Source organism: Polistes fuscatus, unplaced genomic scaffold, assembly GCF_010416935.1.
Source record: "Polistes fuscatus isolate 324 unplaced genomic scaffold, CU_Pfus_HIC Scaffold4, whole genome shotgun sequence".
Classification (NCBI taxonomy): domain Eukaryota; kingdom Metazoa; phylum Arthropoda; class Insecta; order Hymenoptera; family Vespidae; genus Polistes; species Polistes fuscatus.
Window position 1 is genome coordinate 923860 of NW_025113118.1, and position 27836 is coordinate 951695.

General features: G+C 36.4%; 2 protein-coding genes and 2 long non-coding RNA genes across 10 annotated transcripts in view; 2 read left to right on the top strand and 2 right to left on the bottom strand.

Moving 5' to 3' along the window:
* LOC122521253 (neurogenic protein mastermind-like) overlaps nucleotides 1-27836 on the top strand; it is a 161768-nt gene that overhangs the window by 5087 nt on the left and 128845 nt on the right. The gene's annotated exons all lie outside the window — the stretch shown is intronic.
* Nucleotides 431-26292, bottom strand: LOC122521257. 2 transcript variants are annotated; one of them, XR_006304709.1, is made up of 4 exons: nucleotides 25339-26277; nucleotides 4748-5056; nucleotides 4259-4500; nucleotides 431-475 (listed from the first exon to the last, which is right to left on the bottom strand). It is a non-coding gene; the product is annotated as an uncharacterized LOC122521257 (long non-coding RNA). The 2 variants fall into 2 exon arrangements; XR_006304708.1 differs by lacking the exons at nucleotides 431-475; nucleotides 4259-4500; nucleotides 4748-5056 and adding an exon at nucleotides 24542-24825 and having other exon boundaries at nucleotides 25339-26292.
* Nucleotides 15010-15515, bottom strand: LOC122521258. The gene is made up of 2 exons (XR_006304710.1): nucleotides 15275-15515; nucleotides 15010-15149 (listed from the first exon to the last, which is right to left on the bottom strand). It is a non-coding gene; the product is annotated as an uncharacterized LOC122521258 (long non-coding RNA).
* The window catches only part of LOC122521255, a 48492-nt gene continuing 44309 nt past the window's right edge, over nucleotides 23654-27836 (top strand). The window contains exon 1 of the mRNA XM_043641832.1: nucleotides 23654-24019. Coding sequence (XP_043497767.1) covers nucleotides 23999-24019 — 21 coding nt within the window. The 5' untranslated portion in view covers nucleotides 23654-23998. The remainder of the gene's footprint in view (nucleotides 24020-27836) is intronic.

The window sequence follows — 27836 nt, forward strand, 5'->3', positions numbered from 1 at the left end:
CCGGCGTTTGCGTTGACATCGTCTCGACTCTCCTCTACACTCGTAAAATCACTCTCTTGTTACTCGTCCACGTTCATTCTTATTCAAAGCTGTCTGGTGTCGCGGATAACACGTGTCAGAGCTGCAACATCTCGCGAAGCGAAGAATAGGATTGGCTGGATTGCCGACAGGGATTCTCAATCGACCCTTCTTCTTTTGCTCTCCTCTCTCTCTCCTATCTCTCTCTCTCTCTCTCTCTCTCTCTCTTTCTTTCTCTTTCTGTCAGTCATCTACCACCGAAGGTGTCCACGATGAAACGGACATAAGATTATTTGTTCTCGTTCATTCTTATCCAACTTTACTTCGAGAAAAGAGAGAGAGAATGACTCACATGCTGAACGTTGCACCAGAGCAAGTTCGTGAGAGCAGTGCTTCTCAATCGACACCACACCTTGAACACCTTTTTATCATGCAATCTTCTTGGAATCGTTGTTTCCTGTCGAGAAATCGAAACGATAAGAATCGAAGTTTTTATCTTCGATACAAAGTATGCTACATTTTCGAATGAATTTCAATTTAGATGCGTCTTTATCGTCTTGATTTATACACTAATTTTGTTTTTAATACTATTTACAATTATAGAAAATATTTTCTATGAATTAGCGAATTATTTTCCAAAAGATAGAAAGATTTTGAAACGTAAGGTTTCCATCGTTGTGAAAAAGATTAAGATGAGAAACCCTTAGAAATAATATCAAACGAAATGAAAAAGGAAACGTGCATGCCACCCACGCGTTCGTCTACTCGTTCTTAAAATACGCACATACGTTGACTTATTAGGCGTTTGAAAGTGGCAAGAAATTAATGTGACAAGATCGATCTGTCGTTTTTTCATACGACCGAGAGAGTTCGCCAACGAGAAGATCTCGATTCTCGTCGACTTACCGATTTTTTCGTATCGCTTGGGGACGCGCAAGGAAAACGGAATGGAGAGACGAACGAGAGAAGGGAAAGAAAGAAAGGTGAGAAGAAGGAAAGAAAGAGGCCGGTTCGTTCCACCTACTCGTAACTTGTATAAGAAACAGAAAGAGAGGTGGAGTGCGAGAAGTTCCTTCGCCAAATAGGTCTGCTCACCTTGGACGACAAGTTGGCAGGACATCTAGAGAAAAGGCTGAAAGATGCTGTCCATGTATATGCTCTAACACATTCGTAGTCTCTATAATGTGTGTGAGAGAGAAAGAAAGAAACTGAGAAAGAGAGAGAGAGAGAATGAGAAAGGAGATAGATTCAAGATTTGCATCACGTGCCGTGCACAAAAATCGACATTCAAGCTAAAGATCGAGAAAGACCAGGGTTCTCACGGAAAACACATGATCGGACATAGCCGATAACGAAGTAATTAATTAATGCTACTTCAATGCAGATGAATGCAGATTGAATTCAATCATTGATAGAAGCGTAGTTGAAATTTGTATATGCTACTTTAACTTTTCCGATCGTCAGCAACATTTCTACTTTTGTTTTTATTTTTCACTTGATCCTATGTATGCATTCATGTAACTCCTATGTCGGGGAACGATTATGCAAAGTGTGGGCGGGTCCTCTTCGTCGTTCGCGTCAAATTCGCGATCGGCAGTTTTGATAATCTGACATGATGAGAATATACTCGTCAAGTAAGTTGTATAACATTTCATATTTATGACGAATCGGAAGAATAGCTTTATTTTGCCATATAGTTTTTATTTTCTTCTTCAGACGTTTTGATAATTGATATTTAATATAAATTACATTTTAAATTTACGACGATGATCGAGTGAAAATTATTCTCTAATCGAGATTGATTTAGAAAATATTTCTTCGTATGAATTTCTTCGGTGACAATTGGGAGCGTGCCGTAAGGTCGGAACGTGCATCTCGAAGATTTTGTTCCTTCGAGTCATACGATCTAACCTTGACACTTAAAGGAAGAATCAATCGGCTTAAGTCGACTTCGTGTTTTATTCGATTCTCCTCTCACCTTTTACCTTTCTTTTAAAATTCTACGTCGCACTCGAAGTGACTCGAATTTGAAAGAGAAAACTCTGTTAAACTCGACACCTTCCTAAGAGAACAACAACTTCCTTGCGAAAAAAAAGGTGAAATGCAGATTGCCTTGTATTCGATTCGCAGGATCTTTCCCTCTCTTTCTTTTCTCTCTCTCTCTCTCTTTTTTTTACTCAAGGCTGTGATCGAAGCAATGACAAAGTACCTCCGTGTCCTCGAATCTATGAGTAGAAACACTATGACTCCTCCCACGAGTTTTCATGCTTTCATCAATATCTTTCGTTCGATTGAAAAAAATTAAGGAAAATAAAGAAGAGCAGTTGGATTTTTTACTAATAAGAAAGAATTTGTAGGATATATAGTACGTATATAAGATTCTTTAAAGAAATCATTTTTATCGAATCGAAATAACTATTTGTTAGAAGAAATAATACTTAGCGTGTTTGTAATACGTTCATTCTTGAAATTCCAAAAGCTTGGAAATTGTTACCTTCTTGACCACCCAAGATGGTGTATCAAAGACGTTAATCAGACTTTTATACCTTATTTTTCTCCTCCAAAGAGAAGAGTGAGAGAGAGAGAGAGAGTTGCGTCTTTAATTCGTCTGTCTACCTTAGGTCGCTCGATCGCAGGAGACGGTCTGTAGTTACCTGCTTTGAAGAAATACATAGTTGCTGGTTGGTAAAAGATTTTTGAATCAAGGACAATCTCAACAGGCGAGACGAGACAGCAAGAGAAAGAAAAAGAGAAAGAGAGAGAGAGAGAGAGAGAATGCGGTTTGCTAAATGGAAGCAAGACAAATTGAGGGAGCTTCCTCTTATTTCCGTTCAATTTTATCATCGATATGATCCTTCGATATTATTTGGCGACTCGTATTTACGATAAAACGATCGGTCCAAATCTTAATTCGTTTAATTCCAAATTATCTTACGTTTTTCTATGATTTTTTTACTTTTACGTTCAACGAAGTAGGACCAGAAAACAGGAAAAAGAAGAAGAAGAAAAAAGAAAATATAATAATTTCAGTAAAATATTTTTTTCCTTCAAGAGTTTAAAATCGTTCCTTTTCGAAGCGTGCCATGAACGTACCGGCGAAAGGTAATATTTTTTATGACGTCCAGTCGGTTTTATGACCGTTTCGCGTTTAATAGTTTTAAATACAGCCGCGCGAGTGCATAAATTCACATTCAAAGGGAATAAAATCGTTTCGGTTTTCATTCTTAGCGTAGAACGAGGAGAGTATCGTTTGAAAATTGAAATAGCTTCGTGGTGAAAGACGCAGAAAAGTTTATTAACGTTGTGTTTTCGTTTTCATTTTCTTTCTTTTTTTCTTCTTTTTTTGACGCAGTTATTGCACCGATCATTGAATACGAATCAAATAAAAAAACACATATACTAGTAACTCGTGTTCTTAAATTTACGAAGAATCGTGTCCAATCAAGGACGAGATTATCTTTCAGATGTTATCTTTCTCGTCGAAAAGTATAGCATTAGATTGAATGATCTTTCCTTCTCTCTTGCATTTTTGTCTTTCTTTCTCTTGTACATATTATCTGTCCTTTGTGTCGAACATCTTGAGTACAACTAATTCTCATTTCTTTTATCTCCTATAAATGTTCTTTTTTATCCCGACTTCGGCGTTACGATTTCACACGAGCAAAAGCGTTTCGGATTAGCTTAAGAAGCGCGACTACCCTTTGAACTCGAATCGATGTCCCTCGAGAATGCTTACGACGGGACGCGCGTGATCCTCGAAAAGTAACCAACAGGACTCTCTTTTTTTTTCTGTTTCTCTTTCTCTTTCTGTCCTTTTTCTTGGTCTCGCTGCTCCATTCACTCGAAAGCATGGTAACAAAAGACTCGAAATGTAGGCATCGTTCCAGGAATTGTTCGAAGAATCATTCGTTTCTCCCTTACTTCTAAACTACCTTGGCAAAAGCACCCATACGAGTTCTCGAAATCGCATTTCATTGTTGGGTAGGCTTGTTAGTATGTAATAAAAAGTTTTTAGTTAAACAAATCGCAGTCCAATTTCATATTTTCCTAAATTTTTAATTAATTCATTGACCTATTTATTTCGCTGTATTTTTTCCTACAAAATTTTTACCCAAATTTGTTCCTTTTGTAAGATGCATTATTTGTAATAAAAATGTTCTAGTTATTTGTACGATCAAAGTCAAGTTCGTGTTGGGTGCATTCAACCCTTATCGACTGGTATTTGCTTAATTTTCCTTACCTTTTTCTTCTTTATTTTCAATTCTTATTTTGCTTTGTCATCATCGATCACTTTGACCACTGAAGTAGACCCAATACAATAATCGGAAAGAAAAGAATTCTTTATTTCTTGGGAGCCACTTTCTCTAGCTTTTCTTGATTTTCTCAAAGTCGTCCTGATCTGTTTTATGCTTATCTTCGTTTAACCGCTTCTCAGTCATGCTTTATTATTTTGAGAAAAATCTGCTGGGGACTGTATATTTTCTGTAAAAAGATGGGACAATAAAAATATTTTTGTTTAACAGGTTACAAAGTAAATCTTGTAAAGCATTTTCTCAAAGTATGTATACAAAAGAGGGAAAAAAATGAAAACAATAAGATTGAAATTAATTTTTTCTTTTCTTTTTTTTATAAATATATGCAAATAATAAAGTAGAAATATTTTAATAATTTTTACAAGAATATTATTGAAACGTAGTAAAACACGATTCGCATGATAGGGTACGTTTACATTTCGACAGAAGGCAGGGTGTTACATTCCGAGAGAATGACGCATGCCGTTTGAACGCCCTAAGCGATTCCCCTTTTGCTCTGACCAGATTCCTTTATTTTTCTCATCTTTCTTCTTCTTCTTCTTCTTCTCTTTCTCGGTACTTTTGTTGAAATACTTTATAAGTATTATATCGATTTTTTAACTGCATTATTTAATGTCGAATTGAGAAGAAGATCAACTTTGATGCAGGCAGCGGTCTTATCCACTTTGCTATTCCGAGCTGGAATCCTTTTTACTCGTAGCCCTTGTACGTGTTCCTGTTATATACTGAAACATGTTATAATTAGCAGAGATTACGTTTGGTAACTGGAGTCATCAACGGTTAGAGAATCTATTCGATCATGAAATTTAGAATATTCTTACTTAGTTCGATTATGAATAATAAATACATTGTTCACAAATTTTCTTTTAACTTTCGCTGTGTCTAATAAGCAGTTCATTGCAATGATAATGTTAGCGCTAAAGAATCATCTATTTTCCAAAGAAAACATTTTTAACTTCCGTCTTTCCAAGTCAAATCTAATGGGATAGGTAGATTTCATTTTGTTTGTGCGCCACACATGAACACGTGTGACTCGGTTCTGGACTCGCACGTAATGAGCGACACTTAAGTTACTGGTCACGTTCCAGTTAGATGGGCCGTACGCCAACGAATACAGTATCTCCGGAAAAGTTTCTTTTCTCTCTTTTTATCTTTCTTTCTTTCCCTCCTTTTTCCTTCCCTCACCCCACCCCTTCTTTCTTTTCCTCTATCTCTTCGTTCTCTAGAATATACGGACTCGTTCCGTTAGACTTTACTGGTTCCTACGATATTTGTCAGCACCAGGTGTCGTAAGAAATACACTAGAAATTTTCGGTTCTCTTTTCTTTTTTTCTCTTTTTGTTTCTCTTCTCGAGCCAGTGCAACCCTTTTTCGAAGGATTATTAGTGTTCTTAGAAAGCATACTTTTCAACGAGTCCGATGAGGGTAGACCAAATCTCACACTAGACGATAGAAAAATATTTTGAAAAAAATATTCAAACATTCATTACGAATTCATCATCGAATCAATGTGAAAGAAAATCAAATGGATTATTTAACTGATACAATCGAAGCTAATCGCACGAACCGATTTTCATTCCTCGCAGGACAATCAAAGTTACTTTACGAATTCGCATCATTCGGTGTGAGTTCTTTGTCATGCTTGACAATGTTAAACCGGTAACAGAGAATCTAAGAAAGGAAGGAAGAGTATTGTCGGAATAATAATGCAATTGTCGTCTCGAATGCCGAATACGTTCTTCATTGGCTTCGATCAGTTGCACGTATAGTCACAAACCTTATACAACTTGTTGTAATTAATGAGACATCGATCGATGATAATATATATGCCGTATTAGAAATAGAGAGAAATAATATTTTTAATATTATCATTTATATTTTGTTCATTCGTACAGGCAAATACTACAGTCGAAATTGACGAATCTATCAAACGAAACGGTCATTCTTAATTTGTCATCAAATCGAGTGAGACTTTTATGCGAAATAACTTAGATATTGCCAATTTAATAATATCTCAATGTAATTATTTCTGAGGTTAATAAGAAAAGTTCCTTCTGTTACGACGACAATAGAGAAACAAGTCTTTCTTTCCTTTTTTCGGGATTAGTAACATTAACGAAGGTTGCACAACGTATGGTCCGCATCGGTGAACGAGCTCTTCAAATGTGTAATATGTACATGTATATGCATGTATTCACACGTACTTACATACGTCCTTACATCTACCTTCCTTTTTGCTTCTTATTGCGACTGCCACATCGAGTGACTTTCTCCGTTCGACACAATAACCTATGGATTATACGATGAACGTACGCGAAATTGGGTACGTAAAAGTTCTTGGTTACGTAGCTTTTTTTAATATTGAAAAGACTTTTATGTTCCATCGAATTTATATATTTGCTATATAAGAATATTTTCAGATTCGAAGAATCGCGGAAAGTAAATCATTTATGGTAATTGAACTCACGAGTCCAAAGATTTATAAGTTCGATGCTTTCTCATACATTCACAACGTTCACACACCATGTGTAAACTTGTTCTTATAGATCGAACTATCATCCGGTTGGTCAAACGTTTTATTTGCTCTGTTAACCGCTTTAGTAAAGATTTCTACGGGATGAATCGACATCCGCTCTTTATCAATTTCACCATCGACCTAGTACATACTGCATCATAACTCATAAGTATTCTAATTCGCTTCTGGACGTGCATATATATATATATATATTTATATGTATATGTATAGTTGTATATACACATAAATGTGTTAAAATGGAATCAAGAGTTTAGAACCTAAAGTGTATCAAGAAAAGAAGATAACGAAAACATTGTACAAACAAAATTCAGATACATTTTCGGAGTATGTCTAGAAGAAGGTGGTCTCTTGAGAGAGTGAGTGAGTGAGTGAGAAAGAGAGAGCGAGAGAAAGAAAGAAAGAAAGAGAAAGAGGGAGAGAGAGATGGTTCGTTGAGCCGGCGCCGAGATTCTTCGTGACTCGATGCTGTCCCAGTACACAAAAGCCATTCGATCGCTCGAGCCAGATGCCAGACTCGTAGGTGTCGTCGTCGTCGTTGTCGTCCTCGTCGTCGACGTCGACGGGATAGCTTACCAATTGGTACAGACTCGCTGTTTATGCGTGGAGATGCCTACCGGAGAAGTCGGAAGTGGAGGAGAAGGGAAACGTGTGTGCGTGTACGTGGTGCATTTCACGCGATGCACACTTGCATTCGACTTTAGTGCACGCACCACTCCTCTATCTATCTCTATCTTTCTTTCTCTTTCTTTCTTGCTCCCTCTCGTGCGCACGAGCGCACTCTGCGCGAACTTTCCCCACTCTTCTCGCCACCCCCTCCTTAATCCTTTTCATTTTTTCTTCCTTTCTCTCTCTCTCCATCTCTCTCTCTCTCTCTCTTTCTCTCTCTCTTTCTTTCTCTTTGCACTCTGCTCGCGCGCTCACTCTTGTGCGTGTACGTTGGAAGCAATGCCACCCGTCCGTCGAGCGCCGCGCTGTTGCCACCTCTTCGTCCCTCTTCTCCTCCTCTTATATACCTCCTCGCGCATTAGAGCTACAGCTGAGTATTCCTTCAGGGGTTCTCAATAACATCTTCTTACGTCTCCTCCATACTACATCTCGATTTCAACAGGAGGGACTCTCTTTCTCTTTCTCTCTCTCTCTCTTTCTCTCTCTCTCTCTCTCTTTCTCTTTCTCTCTCTCTCTCTCTTTCTCTCTCTCTCTCTCTCTTTCTCTTACTATTGCACTTTTTAAAGGTTTTGCACGTTCACCGAAAGGTGCCGAGCGTTGAAGCGACACTGTCTTTCGAGGCCGATCACCGGGAGCTTTTATTCGTCGTAGGATATTGGGACATTCGTAAACGTAGGGGTGGATACCGATCTTGAATGTTTTATCTTTTTTATTTCTTTTTTATTATTTTTTTAATTACAAAAATTTGTTTTTCTTCTAATAGTAGCAATAAATTTGTTTGATCGTTTTTTATTTAAATTCGTTTTATGTCAGAAAAAAAGAAAAAAGAATTGTTCCGACATGGACATTCGTCTTTACGTTTTCTTATTTTTGACCCTCTGGTCGTATCGACACAAAGATCTGATCGATCCAATGTGCGTACCGTGGCAACGAGTTTCGCTAGTGTTTCTCTTACCAAAAAACTTGAGTAATACTCATTCGAATTGAAAACGATAACTCCTATGTTTTCGTTCTACTATCGATAGCTACATTTATAGTCTTTTGTGTGACGACGTTGCGAAAGCTTTTCTTTGAAATAGTTTCGAATTCTCAAACTTTGATATGACTTATAAAAGAAAACGAGATTTATTAATTCTTCTATTTCCTATTCTTCTTCTTTATTTTGATTATTAAATTTTGTTGTTAATGTTATTTTCTGCTACGTCGTTTTAGAATTTATCTTTTGAAGTTTCAAAAGAAAACTTTATTTTTGTATATGAAGTATTTAGCGTTCACTATAAGAAATAATGTTAAATACTATGGAAAGGGTGGATTACAAATATCTGGCAGTTGTAGCAATGTTTCATGCTCAGGTAAAGTTTGATCCGCTATGTATATGATTCACATGTTAGAAAGCACTGACTCGACCCTATAGAACGTTCCGTTCATCGGTAAGGTAGTAAGCGAAAAGGGTGGTCGAAGAGTGTTGTCGAATCGAAGTGTTTAGCGCACGAGGGCTGCTAACAGTGACGCTCAAGTCATAAATTGATTGTTTTTGAAAATATTATTGTTTCATGAAATATACTCTTTTTTATTATACATTTAACGTTTGATTTATATCATTCTGTTTCTTTACATTGAAATATTCAAAGAAATACGTCCTCTGTGAATTAGAGGATTACTTCGATAAATTTATAAGTCGACATAGTTAGTTGACAAATGGGTTTGACATGATCAGGTATTTATTGATTCAATAGTAATGGCAGAGCATCTATAGCTAGATAGTATGATGTAACCGTAGAGAATGGAGTAACGGGCTAAGCCACCGTTGGATTTACTGTGCTTGGATATTAGAATATTACTGTGCTGTAAGTTTGGGCTATGCGTATTGTTATTATTTCGAAACATACGAGATATTTGCTTATACTTTTAGACTATTTTTAGTTATCGTTCGCTTTCTAAAGATTCATTTAGAAAATTACAAAGTAATATTTTGATTTAATGAACTTGTAACACGCATCTACAAAATGGGCTAAAATTGACAGATTATTTGTAAAATTAATTATTTTTTGTTTTGAGGCTTTTTAGTATTAATAGTTTTAAAATTGGAAGAAAGTTAATTTGAGAAGTTCCCAAAATTGTTTAATATTATTCAAGAATTTTGGATCCATTGTATGGATATGTTAGACCCCCTGTATGCATATACTTATATATATATATATTTTTTTTTTGTAATTTTAACTCAGAATATGCGAACGATGATCGACAAGAGTAAGCTAAATATCATCTAACTTGGTAACGCTTATAACTTGATAAAATCATCAAATTAGACTTATTATTTCGCAAATGTCTATATAGTTCTTGATAGAATGTTGAACATATCGCTCTGTGGAAGTCTGTTACGATATCGATGGTGTCAAGGGTCAATGACGCTCGTTACGCAGCTCGATTTTTTAGCCAGTTGATTGTACTTGAAAAAAAAAATACTCGTCGTTAATTTAATAATCGTTGTCGTCGATTCGATAAACAGATAGTGAGTGGTAATCGATTAGGATTTATCTATGATCGAGTAAAGTGAAATCACTTGAATATCGACGAGATCTACACATGTTAGAAATGTACGATTTATGTTCGCGAAGAGGTTTTTAAATATCTACATCCACTTCACACTATTTATTTCTACAAATACTAAATGTTTCGTGATAGAAAATACAAAAGGTATCGTATTTATTTAAAGGAGAGAGAGTTATAAAAGTAAAAGATGTGATATAAAATGGAAATGATAAAAATTTGTCCGTCGAGTAACAAAATCGTAAGTCCGAGTGCTATTTACCGATTCGTCTGCGACCAAAATATTTTGGTGCATTCTATTTTTGGTACGCACGCGTCATTCGCAAACAATTAGCATCCTCGAGGACTTACTCACGCCGACAAACCGAAGTGCCAATTTCTACCGAATGTTTTTTTTTTTGCTATCGAAAACATTGTTGTTTTTAGAATAATTTACTTGACGCTCTCTCTCTTTTTTCTTCTATTTTGTGTAATTTTTTCAAATCAATAAAGCATAATGTTGTATAATTAAGAGATACGCATTAAAAACATTTTTGTAATGAGAGTTTTAACAAGGACAAAATTGAATTATCTTTATTAATTTATCAATAATTATGTGGAGCTCCTTCATAGACATTTTATCATTTACTTAAAGCATTTATGTATGATTATCACACTTAAACACACATAAACACACACATTTATGTCATATTGGATGTAATGTATTAAAAGAAAAACCTTGAATATACGCGATGATCACTATCGTGCTTTGTTGTTAGTCAAATTTAATGGATTAGAGTAGCTTATCGTAATTACCGAGATTACTTTGTGACGAGAAACATTGGCTGTGGAAAGAGGGCGATGGTGGCTGGGGGTGGTAGCGTTGTTGGTTGAAAAGTAGTGTAAGGGCCTTGAATTTGAGGAGGAGTGAAGGCCAAGAAATAAGAAGTAGAAGTAGAGGGGTAAAGGGATGGAACGTCGGAATGGGTCGCTCGATACTGACCATCTCACACCTCTCTTTTTCTTTCTCCTCCTCTCTCTCTCTCTCTCTCTCTCTCTCTATTTTTCTTTTTTTCTTACCGTTTACATCCTGTCATCGTTGCTTTCCTCGACAATTTTGTAATTATAATTTCTAGTGATTTAATAATACATTTAATTAATCGAATTCGAACGCTTATTATAATTAATACGTTACGTCAAATTATGATTTGATGAGATTTTTTCCCCTTTTTTCTTTTCTTTTCATTAAAATGTTGGATTTACAATTAGCAATTCAAGCGTTGGATTATTATTGAAAACGATCATATTGATAAAATTTTATTTTATTTCATTACCAAGATAATGATAAATTGTTATCGTTTCAACGCAGTAACAGTGACCTTTTTATCGTTATCTCGTGAATTAGTTTTAAATTCAATACTTTGTTCGAAGAGAGAATAAGAATGTGACTAAATATTGTTAGAAGTATAAGTATGCATATACTTATATATACATATATATCTATACAATTTCACAATCGCAAATTATATATTTCGAGCTTGTTTTGCTATCGTTTATCGTAATCGTTATCGCGTCTGGATACTTCAAGGTCTTGCCTTGGTTGCTAAGCATAATGCATATATTTTATAATTGTAAAAATTCATAGCTATGCGAAGCATAGTATATTTTTTTTTTCTTATGTTGGTACTGAAATGAGAGAAGGAAGGAGGAAGAAAGAAAGAGGGAGAGAGAGAGAGACGCTCATTAATGTGAATTAAGACGACGAGGGATAATAATGCGATTCCTCGCGTTCTGCGATTGACCAGACGATATCTATGTAAAGTTTTTAAGATCATTGACCGTGCAAACGATAACAAAGTTGGGCGACGATAAATACGACGGTAAAATACAAATTTTAATGGACCTCTCACGTACCATTTCTCCCAAATTTATTTCTGAACGGATATTTAAAAAAAAGCGCATTTTAAAAACGTTCAATGAATTATTATACGACACAATATAAATTGATCCATAATACTTTTAATGTCTTCCGAAATCGAATATTTTGACATTTTTTATTTAATTGACATATTTAATTATTTTTATTATCAATAATCGTCATTTTATAAATATTATGAAATAAATTATTTGTAGATATTGAATAAAGTGTTCAGTTTTATCGGTAACGGGATTTGATGTGTTAATCGTGATAAATTCAAGAGAATCACCGTGAGTTTTACATTAGTTAGAAACAAATTGTCATTCTATTGCGACGAATTTGTGCCGTTCTAATCGAGAAAACAGGTTGAGAACCATAGAAGAGCAGGAGGCAGCTGAGCGGACAAAGAGCGAACGGTTATTGCAGGACGACACTGCAGACACGAGAGGCGGTACACACCGGTGGGCTCTCTCTCTCTCCCTCTCCCCTCTCCTTCTCCTTCCTTCTCTCTCCCTCTCCCTTCCTGTGTCTTTGTCTCTTTTTTTTCTCCCTTTCTCATTCACTCGCGTCATCCACCTCTCTTTTTCTCTCGTCTTACCACACTGACTATATTTCTATAAGCGACCAAATCTATTCCTTGCACCAAACCTATAAGCTACCTGTACTAATACTTCCTGTCGTTCGCCAATGATACCTCTCTCAAATTTTTCGACTCAAAGAGAATTACTATATCTGTTATCTTTGACTTCGAGAGTTTCTCGAGAGCTATCGATCGCAATGTTATTTTCAATAGGTCAACATCAAGCAGGTTTATATTTAACAAATTATTCAGTTAGCATAATTAGTGACGTAATTAAATATCATAATATAATATGTAAATCATCGATTCTATTATGTCTCAATCAAAAATATTTTTATATTTAATTATTGAAATTTGAAATCGACAAAATATTTGTTAATATGTCGAATATATTTAGTCAGAGATTCTCGATGAATATTAGAAGGTATATTTAAATACATATTTCGAAAGGAACAGATGCAGCAATCACGAACTCGGTTTTACGGTAAAGCGAAGGTATATACTTCGGCTTTAACCTTGCTTCCAGAAGAATCGAAGGAGAGAGCAGGGCAGTCGCTTCTCGGATAGAAAGTAACCGAGTAACCTGCGAATTGCGTAATGCGAGTTCTCGCGTTGATACGCTGCGAATAGTTGCTCCGGAGTTATTATAAGACAAACTATTCGACTTACCTCTTCCGCCTTTTTTTTCATCTAAATTATTCCCAACAAAATATGATGAAAAATATCATGACATTTCGTTATTATTTGCATTATTTTTATGCAATTATTTTCAATATGGTAGAGTGTAACGGGTAATTTAAATGGGATTATCTATATATAACTTAAAATGATTTAAATTCGTAAGAAACTTTATACTTTGCCTTTTTTCTCCATGATTTATGAAATATTTTTCGTTCCACGATGAAAGTGTTTATACGTCGACGGAAGATAGAAAACAGAGAGAACAGAGATAAAGAAAGAGAGAAAGAGAGAGAGAGAGAGGCGTTAATTTCTTTGTAAAATCATGAACGCTAGCGGGGTCAATTTTGAGTCTTATGTTATCGCGAGTGTAACATCGGTTCATGCAAGTACTGCTTTCTCACACATTTATAATATACTTATGTATAATATACACATACATAACTAATACGATGTTAGAAGCAGGATTTATTTCGTTCTATTTCTTTTGTTCTACATTTTAATGGCGTACAGAAATCTTCAAGCAAGCGAGCTAGTCGTTTATATTTTCAAACAGTATACGCAACGTTGAAGACTCCATCTTATGTTCGCCATTAAAATTAGTTTGCTTTTATCTTTTTTTATATTTTTCTTTTTTTACTATTTCTTCTTTTTATTATTTCTTTATAAAGAACGTTTTATCTATCTCGCTCGTCTCTGTTCAACGTTAACTCAACAGTAAACTTCGCTGTCAAAAATTATAAACCGTGATATTCTTTATTCATTTTTCTTCCTTTCTTTTCTCTGACAATTACGTATTTACCTCTTTTTCTATTCTTTTCTACCAAAGAAAAAGAGCGTTCAAGGTTTGGGTCGTCGAGACGACTAATTCAAGGTAGCGGTCAATGAAGACACAGGTAGCCTTGAAGTAGACTGAAATTAGGTGTCTGCCAATATATCTTTCCTTGTTCTTTTCACTAAAGTAGCGTCTTCAGGAGCATTCATTCTTTATCCCCGATCCTCTTCTTCGTCCATGCCTATTTTTTCACGTCCCCATAATCGTCCTTTACGCGCACGAGACTCTTTCTTCTCTCTCTCTCTTTGGTTTTCTGTCTTCCTCTTTCCTTGCATTCCTTTCTGCTCTCTCACGGACGTTCGAGTACCGTCCGAAGAGAGGCGGCGAGTAGCAATGTGGAACGAGAATGTTTTCTATATCTATACCACGATATTCCGGACTAACCATGCAAACGCCTCGAGCCATGGTCTCTCTCTCAGGTCATACTTGCGAGTAGAGATAGTGCACGCGCATCGTCGATGAACACTTACTTATCGAAAGAGGGAGAAACATCAAACTTCGAGTTTACTCTTCGATTTCTATCGAATATCAAACGGAATATGTAACTATTTAACTGTTTGTTATAATACTTGTTAACTCATTGCTATCAAATTATTTCCTTTTTAACAACGAATCGTTTTTCTTCTCCGTTCTTTAATAATCGAGGAATTTAATCGATCTAAGAAAACATCTTTACGTAGAATTCATGTATCCTGTGAATCTCTTAGTGAAAAAGAAATTCTTAACATTGTAAAATCGTAGTTGTCGTCGTCGTATATTTACTACGTCGTAAAATGTGTAACGAGCGAGTCGCGGATAATGATTCGTTTTTCTCACAGAGAAAGAGAACGTTCTTTGAGAAGTCATTTTACGGCTTTTAGAGAGCAATGTCTATGGGTGAACCGAAAAGAAGCTTTGAAAGGTCGACCACGATCTGTGTCGTTAAATTCTCTTAAATTGTTTTCTTTCTTTTCTTTTATTTAATAATTCTACATCGTGGCAAATGTATGATACATTTACATGTCTCGTTGATGTTTTTTTCTTTTATACATTTATACTTTTCCTTTTCACTGTACTTGTCAGTCGGTCGGTTATTGCTAAAATTGTATAAGTCACAAAAAAATTCATCTTTTATTATGATGTTGATAGAAATACGTTTATGTAATATATAATGAATAGGAAAAAAATATATTTAATCAGAATTTTTATTTAAGTCACTCACGAATTATGGTACTTCAATCCAATGTCGTACAAAAGTATTAGCATAGACTACATCTTCTTGTAAAGTATAACAAGTGTAAATTTATAACAAGTACGATTTTTTATTTAATGTTTTTTTCTTACACGCTGTAGATTAATCTAAAAGATAAGGAAAAATATTTGGTATAAATCACAATGTATATTTTCATGTAGATTGAGATTTAATTTAATATTAAAATTATGAAAAAGAAAGATTTTGTAGCGTCTAACTTAACAGAAAATGTCCATTAATTTCGAGTTAAAATTTAATTTAAATTTTGACGAATGCGATTAAATATACTCATATTAAATCTTATCATCGTCGCAATAATAAATGTTGTCACTTTTGTAAAGTTTAGTAAGGTAAGAATAATGAAGATAGAAAGATGGAAAGAGAAAAGGAAGATTAGGCGTACTTTTCGTTACTCGCGTAACGTTTTCGCGCGCATCCGCGACGATGATTGAACGTTTCCGTTCACGCGAGCAAAGCCGATGTCGTCGTCGGTGCGCGGCGTCGTACCGATCGACTTGTCGAGCCTTAACAAGAAAAGAGACGTATCGATCGATACGAAGCAGCATGCCCTCGTGAGTGAAAAACTCGGCTCTACAGTTTACGAAATTCAATTATTTACAGACGACGAGAGGCGAGTTCAAAATCTCCATTATCGAGGTGTACTTGATATTACGGTGCTCTTTGTTAATGCCATTTTGTCGTCTCAAAGTGAGAACGAACGACGCAATCCTCTACTTTAAGCAAATACTTTCTTTTTCCCGTTTACATAAAAGATGAGAACATCAAATCAGTATACATGATAATTTCATTTAAATTGAAATTTGGATTTACGTTAAGATTTAATTTAATATTAAAATTATAAAAGAGACAGATTTTTTACCTTCGAATTGAACAGAATCCAAATGTTCAATGTAACTTCTACTAAATTCTACAATGTAACTTCTAACTAAATTTAATATAAATATTAACGGATGCGATTAGGACTTACCTGATCTTGATCACGACAAAAAGGTTTTTGAAAGCTAGATAGTTGCTTCTTTTAAAGACGATGTATTAGATAAAAGATTTTCATCTGATTTTCTCATTGCGAAGTTCGTGACCACATGAAGCACGTGCATTCAACTATTCAACTACGTAATGTCGAAGATCGCGCGATGGATCAACACTCGTAATTAAAGTAATTAACGAGACAGGAATGTTAATTTTCTTGAGGTTTAATCATTTTAGTGGATTGACTTAAAAAACATTCTTAAGAAATGATCTAGAAAAATTCAAACTTTTTGATTATCCAATCTTTTGTCGACGTAAATTGCGTTTAATCAATAATGCTTATTAATTTTGCAATTAATAAATATATAAAAATATATAGGATAAATATACCTAATATGGAATAGCGTAATATCTTTTTGTTTATATTTTTTATCATAATTGCAAGACATTTAAACTTTAACAAAACTAATTATGAACACGAAAATTAATTTTGTTGTATTTTAACGAAAGTTTTATCGAAAAAACAAAAATATGTATCTCTAGCTCTTAAATTCAGGTTTTCGATATTCGAAATAGTTATCATATATTCATAGTTGTCAATAATTTACTTGAATCATTTTTGTGTATATAAATCAAAAAATTATTAGTTTTTTTTGTTACAAAGATAAGCGAAATTATAGAAATCCGTATGAATTGTTACGCGACATTAGATGGATTGGAAAAGTGCAACGTAATTTTTGACGTAAAATATGCATACCTAGGAATTTTAAACGGTTTTTTATAAGTAAAGAAAAGAAAAGAAAAGAAAAAAGAAACAATAGTTGATCGTCACGATGGTCGCAGTGACGTTGAATTCTCGGCGTACGAACGACATTACGGCATTAATTAGTTGATCGGAGTGAAGACAACTGGTCGGCAAGGTCGCCGGTTGCTTGTCGCGCTCGAGTCTGTCTCTGTTTCTGTCTCTGTCTTTCTGGATCCTCTTCATCGTCATCGGAGGGATGGTGGAGGCAGTGGCGGAGGCAGTGGCGTAGGCAGTGGCGGAGGTAACGGCTGACGCACGGCCGACGTGCGCGAGAGGAATAGTACGCGAGTCTCTTTCAGGATACTAATCGCACCACAAACATGGTTTGTCTTCAGCGACGCTCAACTTTGGGCTCCCGTTGACCCATTTTCCGAGAGAAAGAGAGAGTGATTGACTGAGAGGGCAAGATTGTTCCTATCGTCCTTTAAAAATTACTTTACGTCTTGTTTCTTTTTTCTTTGTTCTTTATTTTCTTTCTATCAAAGATTTTGAAAATTTTTATTTAATAATTAAGCTTATTTCTTGTTCCCTCTTTAATCTATGACGTTTAAGAATAATCCCAAATTTAGCAAGTCAACGAATACAATTAATACATTTATGTGATACTTTGAAAAAAATATTACAAGGTGTAGTTTTCTCGCTCGATGTATGTATGTATCTAGATATATACGTACGTACGTAAATAGAGATTCGAAACTGACATTTTCTACTCTGCGAAGTGTGTAACAGGTAATTAACTCTTACACAGAGCGCTGGAGAATGGTTAGACGAACGTACATACAATGGTAAGGGTATAGAGAGATAGAAAGAGAGAGAATAAGAGATGGAGGGAGCAGGGAAAGAATACTATTAAACGAATTACACGTTGGCAGGTACATAGTATCCTATGGTAAGCAAAGAAAGTTTGCACCTCCCAATGGCCAGTACCGTACACGCGTAACGCGAAACTAGTATTCTTCTTCCTATTCAAAAACTCTCTTGCAAAAAAGCTTCCTTCGAATACCATATTTCTATCCTTTTCTCTCTCTCTTTCTCTCTCTCTCTCTCTCTCTCTTTTTCTTTCTTTCTCTTTCGTTTACGAAAGTAAAGAGCAGGATTTGAAAATTACGCTCGAGAAACACGTTGAACAATAATTGCTCGCTTATATGCGCTCACAGTCGGACAAATTATCGCTTTTGACTCTGAATACGATTAACAGGAAGAGAAAAAAAGAGGAGAAACGTCAAATGAAGAAGAAACGTGTGGGTTTTCTTTCTTATCTTATATTTTTTCTTTTTCTTTTTTTTTCCTTCATTCTATCTTTCGTGTTTCTCGCACGAACCATATTCAAAGAACGAAACGTGTTTATTGGGCTGACAATATTCTCTTTACAAACGATAGTCAACGTTCTTTCCAAATATCCGGTCTTATCGTTAGAATTTATGCATACCGTCGATGCTTTATCGCTCGTCGAGAGAGATATAAGCAAGTTTATTTTGAGCAACGGGCGAGCCACGCGTTTCCCTACCAACGAAGAAGAAGCTTGATCACTTTTCTTGCGTCTTTCTCGTTACGTTCTCCTTAAATCTTGTATTTTTTTCTTTAGTAAGTAAGAAAGTACACAAATGCTTAGAATTTTGAACGATTATCATCATCGTTTGAAGTATCGAGAAAACAAAATTGTTCGATCTTTTCGACAGATAAAAAATAATTGTTAATTAAATATTATGTTGTTTATGTTCAGCCAAAAATCACTAACTACACTTTTCGCCCAAAATAACTTATGAAGCTTACATTGTTTAAAACTTTATTAACAATTAGTAAAGTGAGCCTTAGTCCACATAAAACAACAATATTAGTGCGTGAAAGTATTAACAAAAAGTATACTTTACCCAAACCTGATTTTTATCATTAAAAATTTGTTTGATGTGCAATAACTCAGATCAGCATAAATGTTAGTTAATGACTTTTGGCTAAACATAGACGATATAATGTTCTTAAAGATTCTTCAAAACATAGTAACTTTTATTATATGCAATGAAAATGATTTTTGTTAAAAATGATATTAATTACTCATAGATAATATGTTGTTGAAATTTGTTCATTGTATAAGAAAAATAAATAATCTTTAAGTGTAGGATTTGTTTGCATTTGCTGTGATATTTTATTATCGAATAATACTTGAATGAAAGTTAATAAGAGATTGTCCTTTTTCAATGTTAGCTACACGATGAGATGTTTTCATGCTTTCTAAAGGCACAGCTGCACGAGGACGGTAACCGAGGGTGTGACTTGAAGCAAAAGGGGATGGCCTCTCAACGAGAGTAGGGAGCTAGAAGGATTTAAAAGCATTCGTACCGTTAGATCATCTTCTCTAGTTCACTTGGTTTCCTCTTTGCCTCGATCGTTTCAAATCTTCGATAATTTCATGAGAAATATGAACTTTATTCTTTTGCATATCTTTAGTTGATTGATTATTAATCTTTAGCGTCAAGGTTCTTTTTAACATTTTGCGTTATGCGTGTTACAGTAAACTCTTAACCTTCCTATAGACAAAAAATGTTTTCTAACATATAAATATATTTTTTAACTGTATTGATCTTAGGTTAGTAATAAAGTTATAAATGTGCAACATTTGTTAAGAGTTGATAATAAATTAATGTGGCTTATTTATAATGAAATATCGAAGATAAATATAAAATTAATTTATAAAATTATAAAATTAATCGAAGATTGATCATGTTTGTATATAAAATTAGGCTAATGGACGATTTCGAAGGATGAAAATCTTGGTAATATTTTCTTCGAAGGAAGAGTTAGTTGGACGAGACACGGAAGCTGTTTAGAAAGTTCAAGTCCTTCTCTCTTAGGCTCTTCCTGTTTAAGGGTTTGGATAGTGGGGTGTGCTAGATGAAATAGAAGGGGAATAGGCCCATTTCGTTTAAGGGGACGAAAGTAACAACCACTACAGAGAACAAGAGTAAAAGATAGGAAACAGCTGTGTAAGTTTTGTCGGTGGATGTCGGAGACGAACTCTGCGTATACGGGAGACCCATACGGATAGGATACGCGTAATACCGTGTCGGGCTATGCACCCTTCGTGTTCAGGGGAGCTCAACCTTCTTCCTTCCTTCTTTCCTTATATCCATGCTATTTTATCGTATAATAAAATATTTTACTTTCCTATAAGAAACTTTATATCCAACAATAAATCTTGAAAAAATTAACATAAGAAATATTTTCTCCAATAAAAGAATAATAAGTGTGATTCGATGCGAAAGAAGACAAATTCTATTACTTCGTTAGAATTTTTATTCGCATATCATTAATATATCTAAGAATGTATTGAATACATTTAGATTGAACTTCACTTCCTTGTCCATTAAATACTGTTTTCTGATATAAGTATAACGGATGAACGATCCTTCGTTTCGAAATACTTACATAAATACTTACATTATTTATATAGATACAAAACATTCGTTTTTCAATAATAGAAAAATCTCGTCCGATCTCGATTTCTTTGATTGGGTGTGGCCGATAAACTAAGATACGTATATGTATATAACTTTGATCCTTTCAATCCTCTCTCTGAGTGGCATTAACCTTGTCTATTCTCGATGCCGATCATGGTGGCAGTAGCTACAGATATCTGCGTGGCTACGCGTTAACAGGTACCACCGGCAATCACCGCAATAATGGCTGAAGTTTCTTGTGCGACCGTTAGGTATGGAAGGTTGGTAGAAATACCTAGTCTATAGGTATGTGCGATGTACGCCATAGGAAAGGTACCGAGTAAAGGCGCGGATAGATCTGCCGTTGTCAGCATAGTTCATTGCTTTCGCCGGAGGAGAATTCTACCTTCCAAGCCAGGAGAGAGGAGTGCCCGCAGGTTGTTGATCCTTTCTTCTTCTTCTTCTTCTTCTTCTGCTTCTTCTTCTTCATCTTGTTCGTCTTCTTTCTCCTCCTCCTCCTCCTTCTTTTCCTCCTTCTTCTTTACTTGGACTACACCCCCCACCCTCTTCAGCAACCTTCTATATAATCCACACGCGGTGCAGCGTACCTTTACAAGATTATTACTCACGGATGACAGGTAAAAGGCGCGTGATCGCGCATGCACCAACAGTAGGTGTGGTAATCTTCCGATCGAGCATGCGGGTTCTGGATTGGAGACGTATTTGTTGTTCTCCTTCTATACCAGTCTGACACATCGCACGATTTAACCCTCTTTACTCTTCGTGTCGTTACCGATCGTCGATGTTCTTTTATGTTAGTTCGGAAAGACCTATCTAACTTTATGAAATTTTCCAATTACCATAACATTCTTATCGTTTATATCGTTACATGAACTTATTGTATCCTTTTATTATTATTAAATAATTCTTTTTAAATTAGTAGTTGAGTAAAGAAATTTAAACGTTCTAATAAGTATTCTGAATCGTTATCGATGACGTTCTTATGTGTGTTTTTCTTATGCTTGTGTTTGTACGCATGTATACATATGGATTACTACATACATAAGTATGTGCAAGTCCATTAAGGCGTCTACCGGATGCACTTCGACATCGCAGGTCGCAGTACGTCGTTTGCGACTGAAAGAGAGAGAAAAAAGGAGGTGCAGGGGTCGTAATCTGAACGTTTAAAGAGAAAGAGAGAGAGAAAGAGAGAGAGACTCACGAGTTCGACGAGTTCGTCGCACAGACTTCTCTCTCGATCTACTCCAATTAACTTTATTAATACTTCCGCTTTCGCGACATAATTCGACTTACTTTGCTCTCATTAATTTTGCAACGAATAATATCTTATATTTGATTCGATCGCATAGATTGTTTTTAATGAACTCTTTAAATTTCAGAATATGATTTTAAAAATAATAAATTCCAAAATATGATAATATATATAAAAATAATTCGAATAAATTGTATTTACAATAAAAAGTATATTATAAAATAGATATATGCGTAAATACATATATATTACATATGTATTTTAAATTTGAAAAATAATGGAATAAGATCATTGCAAACGTGACATGAAAAGAATAAAGGATTCAGGTAGGAAAATTGCAATCTTGAAATTGGATCGGATCATAAGAGACACGTGCTGTCGCGAAGGAAGATTCGCGAGGGTGGTGGATTCGCACGGAAAGTGGACCCTCAAGATCGAGTTTCTTCTTGTCCTTCGTGGAATCCACCAAAGAATAAGAAATCGAGGGATAGTGGAAAGGGTGAGAGTAGGTAGTAATAGAGGAGGAAACTAAAAAGAGAAAATAAGATTAAGAAGGTAGAGGAGGACGAAGTCGAGGTGCTGTAGAATGGACGGTAATTGCGCCTTGCACTCGCTCGTTCTATATGAGCGATCTCGAATGATTTAATGAATATGGCGGTCGGCATTCCCATCGTCATCGTTGTCGTCGTCGTCGTCGTCGTCGTCGTCGTCGTCGTCGTGGTCTTCGTCGTCCTCGGGTCAAAACTCGATGCGTTCTTTCGTTCGTTTGGTCGAATCGGCCTCAGCCTCAGCCTCGCAAAGACATATTATCCTTCCTACCCCCCTGATACCTCTTTCCTTTCCGTTCGTTCTTCTTTCTCTCGTAAAGCTAATGGTACGAACCGGTCATTGAGGACCAGTCGATAAATACTTCGAGACTGCGTAAATCCACTTTGTCCCGTGTGTCTCGCACGCCAGGATGCGAGCCTGTGCACCATTGAATTATGCCCTCGTACGTCGACGAGAAAAAGAGAGAGAAAGAGAGAAAAGAGTCCTGCGAGACTCCTTCTCTGAGTCTACTCGTCGATCGTGCAAAGTGCGATCCACGCGAATGCTAACTTCAAAGAAAAGAGAAAAGAACGGGGAACGAAACATCGCAGATTATACGTTTCTTGTATAGTGTCGTTTGTGCATACTTTTTTTATCTTGATATGTTTGGAATTAAGGGCCGCCGAGACCTTTCAGGATTTTTTGAGATATTTTTTATTATCATCATTATTATTATTATTATTATTATTATTATTATTATTTCTTTTTTTAGTAAAATTGATAGCGTTTATTAAGTTTAAATAACATTTTCATTTTTAGATTTTCATATTTTTAAAAACACGTAATTTATTATTCTTTGAAAATTTCTTACAATGTTTCGTCGTAATGAAAGACTCATCATCTTATATAGTATAGTAGTCGGACTCGAGTTAAGAAAGTCGCTTTCGCAACGTTCCACGCGCAGTACGAATGCCACTGACGCTTTAATTTATCGATAATGCGTGAATCACGACGACCATCACGAGGTTTCTATCGTGCTCAATAGGAAAAGAGAATTTAAAAATTTATAGAATAAAAATCTTCGAATCTTGGCGTTTATAAATTAAATTTTATTTCAATTGAAATTTTTGTTTCTTCAGAAAATTTTTACTTTAATTACGTTATTTGTTGATTAGAGAAACGATTACTCTATGATATTGATTGATAGTCGCTTAAATCATTATTATACGTTTATAAACCTTAATCTTTTTATCTGTTCATTAGAGTAACCATTTACAAATGGATAAAAACATAATTACAATAAGAATGATAAAGATAGGAGAACGCGTAACAATACGAACGTTCAATGCAGTCGTTATCTAATTGATGAATAATAACCACGTATCTCATACGACATAAGAGAGATCCAGCGAACTTGCTGATATAAGCTATTGCAGACGCAAAAGAACATAGTACGATAGTGTTCGGACACAAACAATAGGGGACAAAGGAAAGTTACAGCACGCAAACATGCGTCGTAAAATTTTATCTTCTGATCGTTACCGACTTACAGTACATTTACATCGTTACGCATCAGGATATTACAATAAATATTATTTTAATTTCGCATTAATAGCGAAAGAATACTGTTTTCGTCGTTGAAAAAGATAAGAAAACGTTGTTCTATGGGAAATGGAAAGTATGATGTAAGTACTTACAACTTACATACCTATGAAGCCTGACATACCAAAAGATGAAATTAACGATGCATGGAAGTTTTATCGTGAATTATAAGAAAAGAAGAGAAGAAAATAAAAAGTGTCAAGAGTTCATAATTATCATTTGCTTTTATCCTCGATGCATGTATGCGATCATTTCAATTTGTTCATTTGAAGATCGACCATTCAACATCGAGTTTTCTTGAGATCGAAGTAAAACGTCCGAGGCATAGATACGTGGATGCAGGCAATATCGCGATCGGAACGGTCAGTTTGGAAAAGAGTCGTCTGGAAAAGAAAAAAAAGAAAAAGGGAGAGGGGAGGGGAGAAAGAGAGGCCATCGCAAGGCAGGAATAATGAGATAATGATAATCCGTGGTAAGGCGAGTAGTAAGCGCGGCAACGCGACTGCCGGCCCATGCTTGCCCCTTTCGCTCCAACTATTTCGTTTCTTCTTTCCTTCCAGCTCCTTCGTCTCCTCCTTCTCTTCCTCCTTCTCCTCCTTCTCCTCTTGCGCTGTAATTTTCTCCCACCATAAGAACTTAACAGAGTACTATTGCCTCCCACTCTTCAGCATGGTCAGCACGATGCCTCTCTCACGCGTGCGCGCGCGCGCGACTGAGTCAACCTGTTTTCATCCCTACCACTATTCCGTCTATCCCTCAGACCCCTTCCCCTTTTCCTTTTACTTCTCCTCCAACTCCTACTCCAGAGTGCAGTGCTATCGGCGCATGCGTACGTCATGGCGTGCGTGCGTGCGACGACGCTCGTGTGCGCGCTGCTGCGCGCGCGTTCCTGTAATAATAATAAGAAGAGAGCGACTCTATGAGGAACCAACGGCCTCCGACCCGTTCACCCTATGCTAGGTGGAGCCGGTCTGATATTGTACCCTCAGTGTTTCTCATCTCACTACTTGTCGTATTAATTTTTTAGACATTCTGTTTATCCTGTTGTTTTTATTTAGATTGCAACATTCATTGGAATTATTTCAACATGAAATAAGCATTTGTTTAATTTCTTTTTCTTGAAATTCATTTTTTTTCTTAATGATTTTAGAATTCCCGAGTTTTTCTTACAATTTCTCAGTGTAACATTGATGAAGTTTTTCATTACGGATTTCACTAGATTTTATTACAAATCTACTTTCGATTTAAGAGGATTTCGTATGCATAAGTTATTAGAAATATTATAAAGATATGTAGACTGACTGATTGAAAAGAAAATATTTAAAATTATAATCGAAGGATATGTTCGAATATCAGTTAAGTAAATACCATGTTTAGAGAATCTTTGAATAAATTTATATACTTATGAAGGATGAGCACCGCTGCGGGTGTGACCGTGAACGAAGAGGCAGGAAAGCAAGAGAGCGTTGTGGGGCAGTATCTCTGTCCTCGCCCTCTGCCTTCTTTCGTGCCCTCCCTGCCGCGATTTCTCCTTTCCCGCCCCCACCGTGCTACTCACTCTTTCTCTCTCCCTCCTTTTCTCTTTTTCTCGCTCATTCGGTACGAAACGAAGTGGACATTCGGTGAAGCCGAGTCGAGCGGTAGAAATAGTGGGGTGTTGAGGCACGAAAGGGGAAGTTGGCGGTACGCCGATAGCAAAGTTCCAGAGGGCTGAGGAGGGAAAGAAAGAAAGAGAAAAAGAGATAGAGGGAGAATGTAGTGTGCTGTGTGGAGGTTCGTTTAGGCTTTACGTGCCTCCGAAGAAGAACGGAACGGAACGGAACTTGTCGGTGGGGGTGGGTAGGTCACTCTGCAGATCGCCGAGAGATGACACCACCGCGCCCACACGATCCACCGTGCCGCGCCCGCAGGTGTAACGTACCGACGCTCACACGCACAAACCACATAACCTATACCTCCTTGTACACACATAGACGCGAAAAGAGAAGAGGCAGCCACAGCCACGCTCGCGATGCGTGTGCCACCCGTTGCCGCCTTCCGTCTTGCCCGCCTCTCTCTTCCTCGTCGATCTTCCCGAGTCTCTTTCCTCTTTCCATTCCTCTCTCGTTTCTCTCTCTTTTACCCTTCTCATCTCATCCTCCTCCTAGTCACGACCCAGCACTCGAGTTGGTCGCGCGCGCGTTCGTGCGCGCGCGCCCCACCCCACTTCATTGGCCGTCGGCCCGCCGGAGATCCTGCGGCCTCGTGTTTGCTCTAGGAATACGAATACGACTACGATTACGCGGCAGCGGCTTGCCGTCACTGGCTGCATGCCGGCAACGTCGCAAATCCTCTCTTTCTCTCTCCTCCTCTATCACTCTTCCTCCCCACCATTACCCCTTTGCTTTACCGCCCTCACTCCCACTTTTCCTTCATCTCCTTTCCTTTCCTATCCTATCCTTTCTTTCCATCATCCCTCCTGTCCTCCTTTCGTTCTCCCTCTCGTCCTCCCTTTGGTCCCCCCTCTCTTCCTCCCTCTCTTGCTCTTTTCCTTCCCCCTTCCCTCCTTCTTCCTTCCTTCCTTCGTTTGCTACCCGTCTATTCGTCGTCTCCGTCTCGTGCTGCAAGATAGCTGCGCGTTAGCAACGTGCGATACCGTCGTTCCATTACGAGGTATCGGAACACGCGAATAAGAAGCGATACTGAGCCGCACGCTTCCTCTTCTTTTTTTTCATCCTTATTCCCATCCCTATCGTCACCCTTATTTCTTTTTCTTTTTTTTGAATCCTTTCCTTTCCCTTGTCCTCACACTTTTCTCATGATTTTTTTTATTTTCAAGTTGTACTTAACGATTAGTTGGTATCTGTTACTTGCCGTCATAATTCGTAATATCAATAAATCTTACGATATTCTGCTATATTCTGTGGCATCCTGTTTTCTGATTCGCCGTGATACCAGATATTTGGATTTTATTAAGAAAGATATTCTTTATCTCGTAGCATATAATACCCCTGGTGTTAACAACATGGTTCGTTGAATAGTCGTTAGCTCGCCGTTCAATATAAAATAAGCAAATACGCGTTCAATACGCATGTTTTATATTTTTGCAAATATATGCATCTACTAATTTCAAGGATTAATAAAAATGAAATGAAGTTGTTCTTTTATCGAAACAAATAGTTATTCATTCCGAGATTAACGCTCAGAATGTTTATTGAATTTATTTACATTATTTTGTTGTCTCCTCTCTATTTTATTGCCATTGAAGGTTTAATATCGCAAAGTTCAATTCTTCATCGCTTTTATCAGCCAGTATTTATTCAGCTTCCGAAACGTCGATAATCCTCTGACACTCGTAACATGTAAATTTTCAGTAAAATCAATTAGCTGTAGAAAAACGGCAAAAACCTACGCGAATTCGTCTCGTAGCTTCTTGCAAAAGAAATTTTGCGAATCATCTTGCGTTCATTCCTTCTCTTCCGTTCTAATGGGTTGTGTCATCGTTAACTTCCTACAGCTTACACGCCTATCCTATTGCGATCGGTACTTAATCGCTTTGGATCGATGAAAAAGATCGATACTTTTTTACCGAATCACCCTGTATGATTATTTAGCAAGCATTATGTATCAAATACTTCTGATCGATGTTTTCTCAAGGATTAGGAACTACTCTAAGCGTTAGAAAAATATGTTGTTTGCTATTTGCATAGATTAAGTCGACTAAATGCTAAGTAACATGCAAATTGAGTTTGATATATATTTCAGTTTTACACGTAGTCCTATAATGTATACAGATTGTATTCAGTTGGGTGGTACAACCAGGCTGAAAGTGATTCTAAATAGAAAAATAAGTAGGAAAAAAGTAACGTTATTTCGTTTGAGGTTCCGTTATCGAGAAATCTGTATTTGAAAATTCTTTGC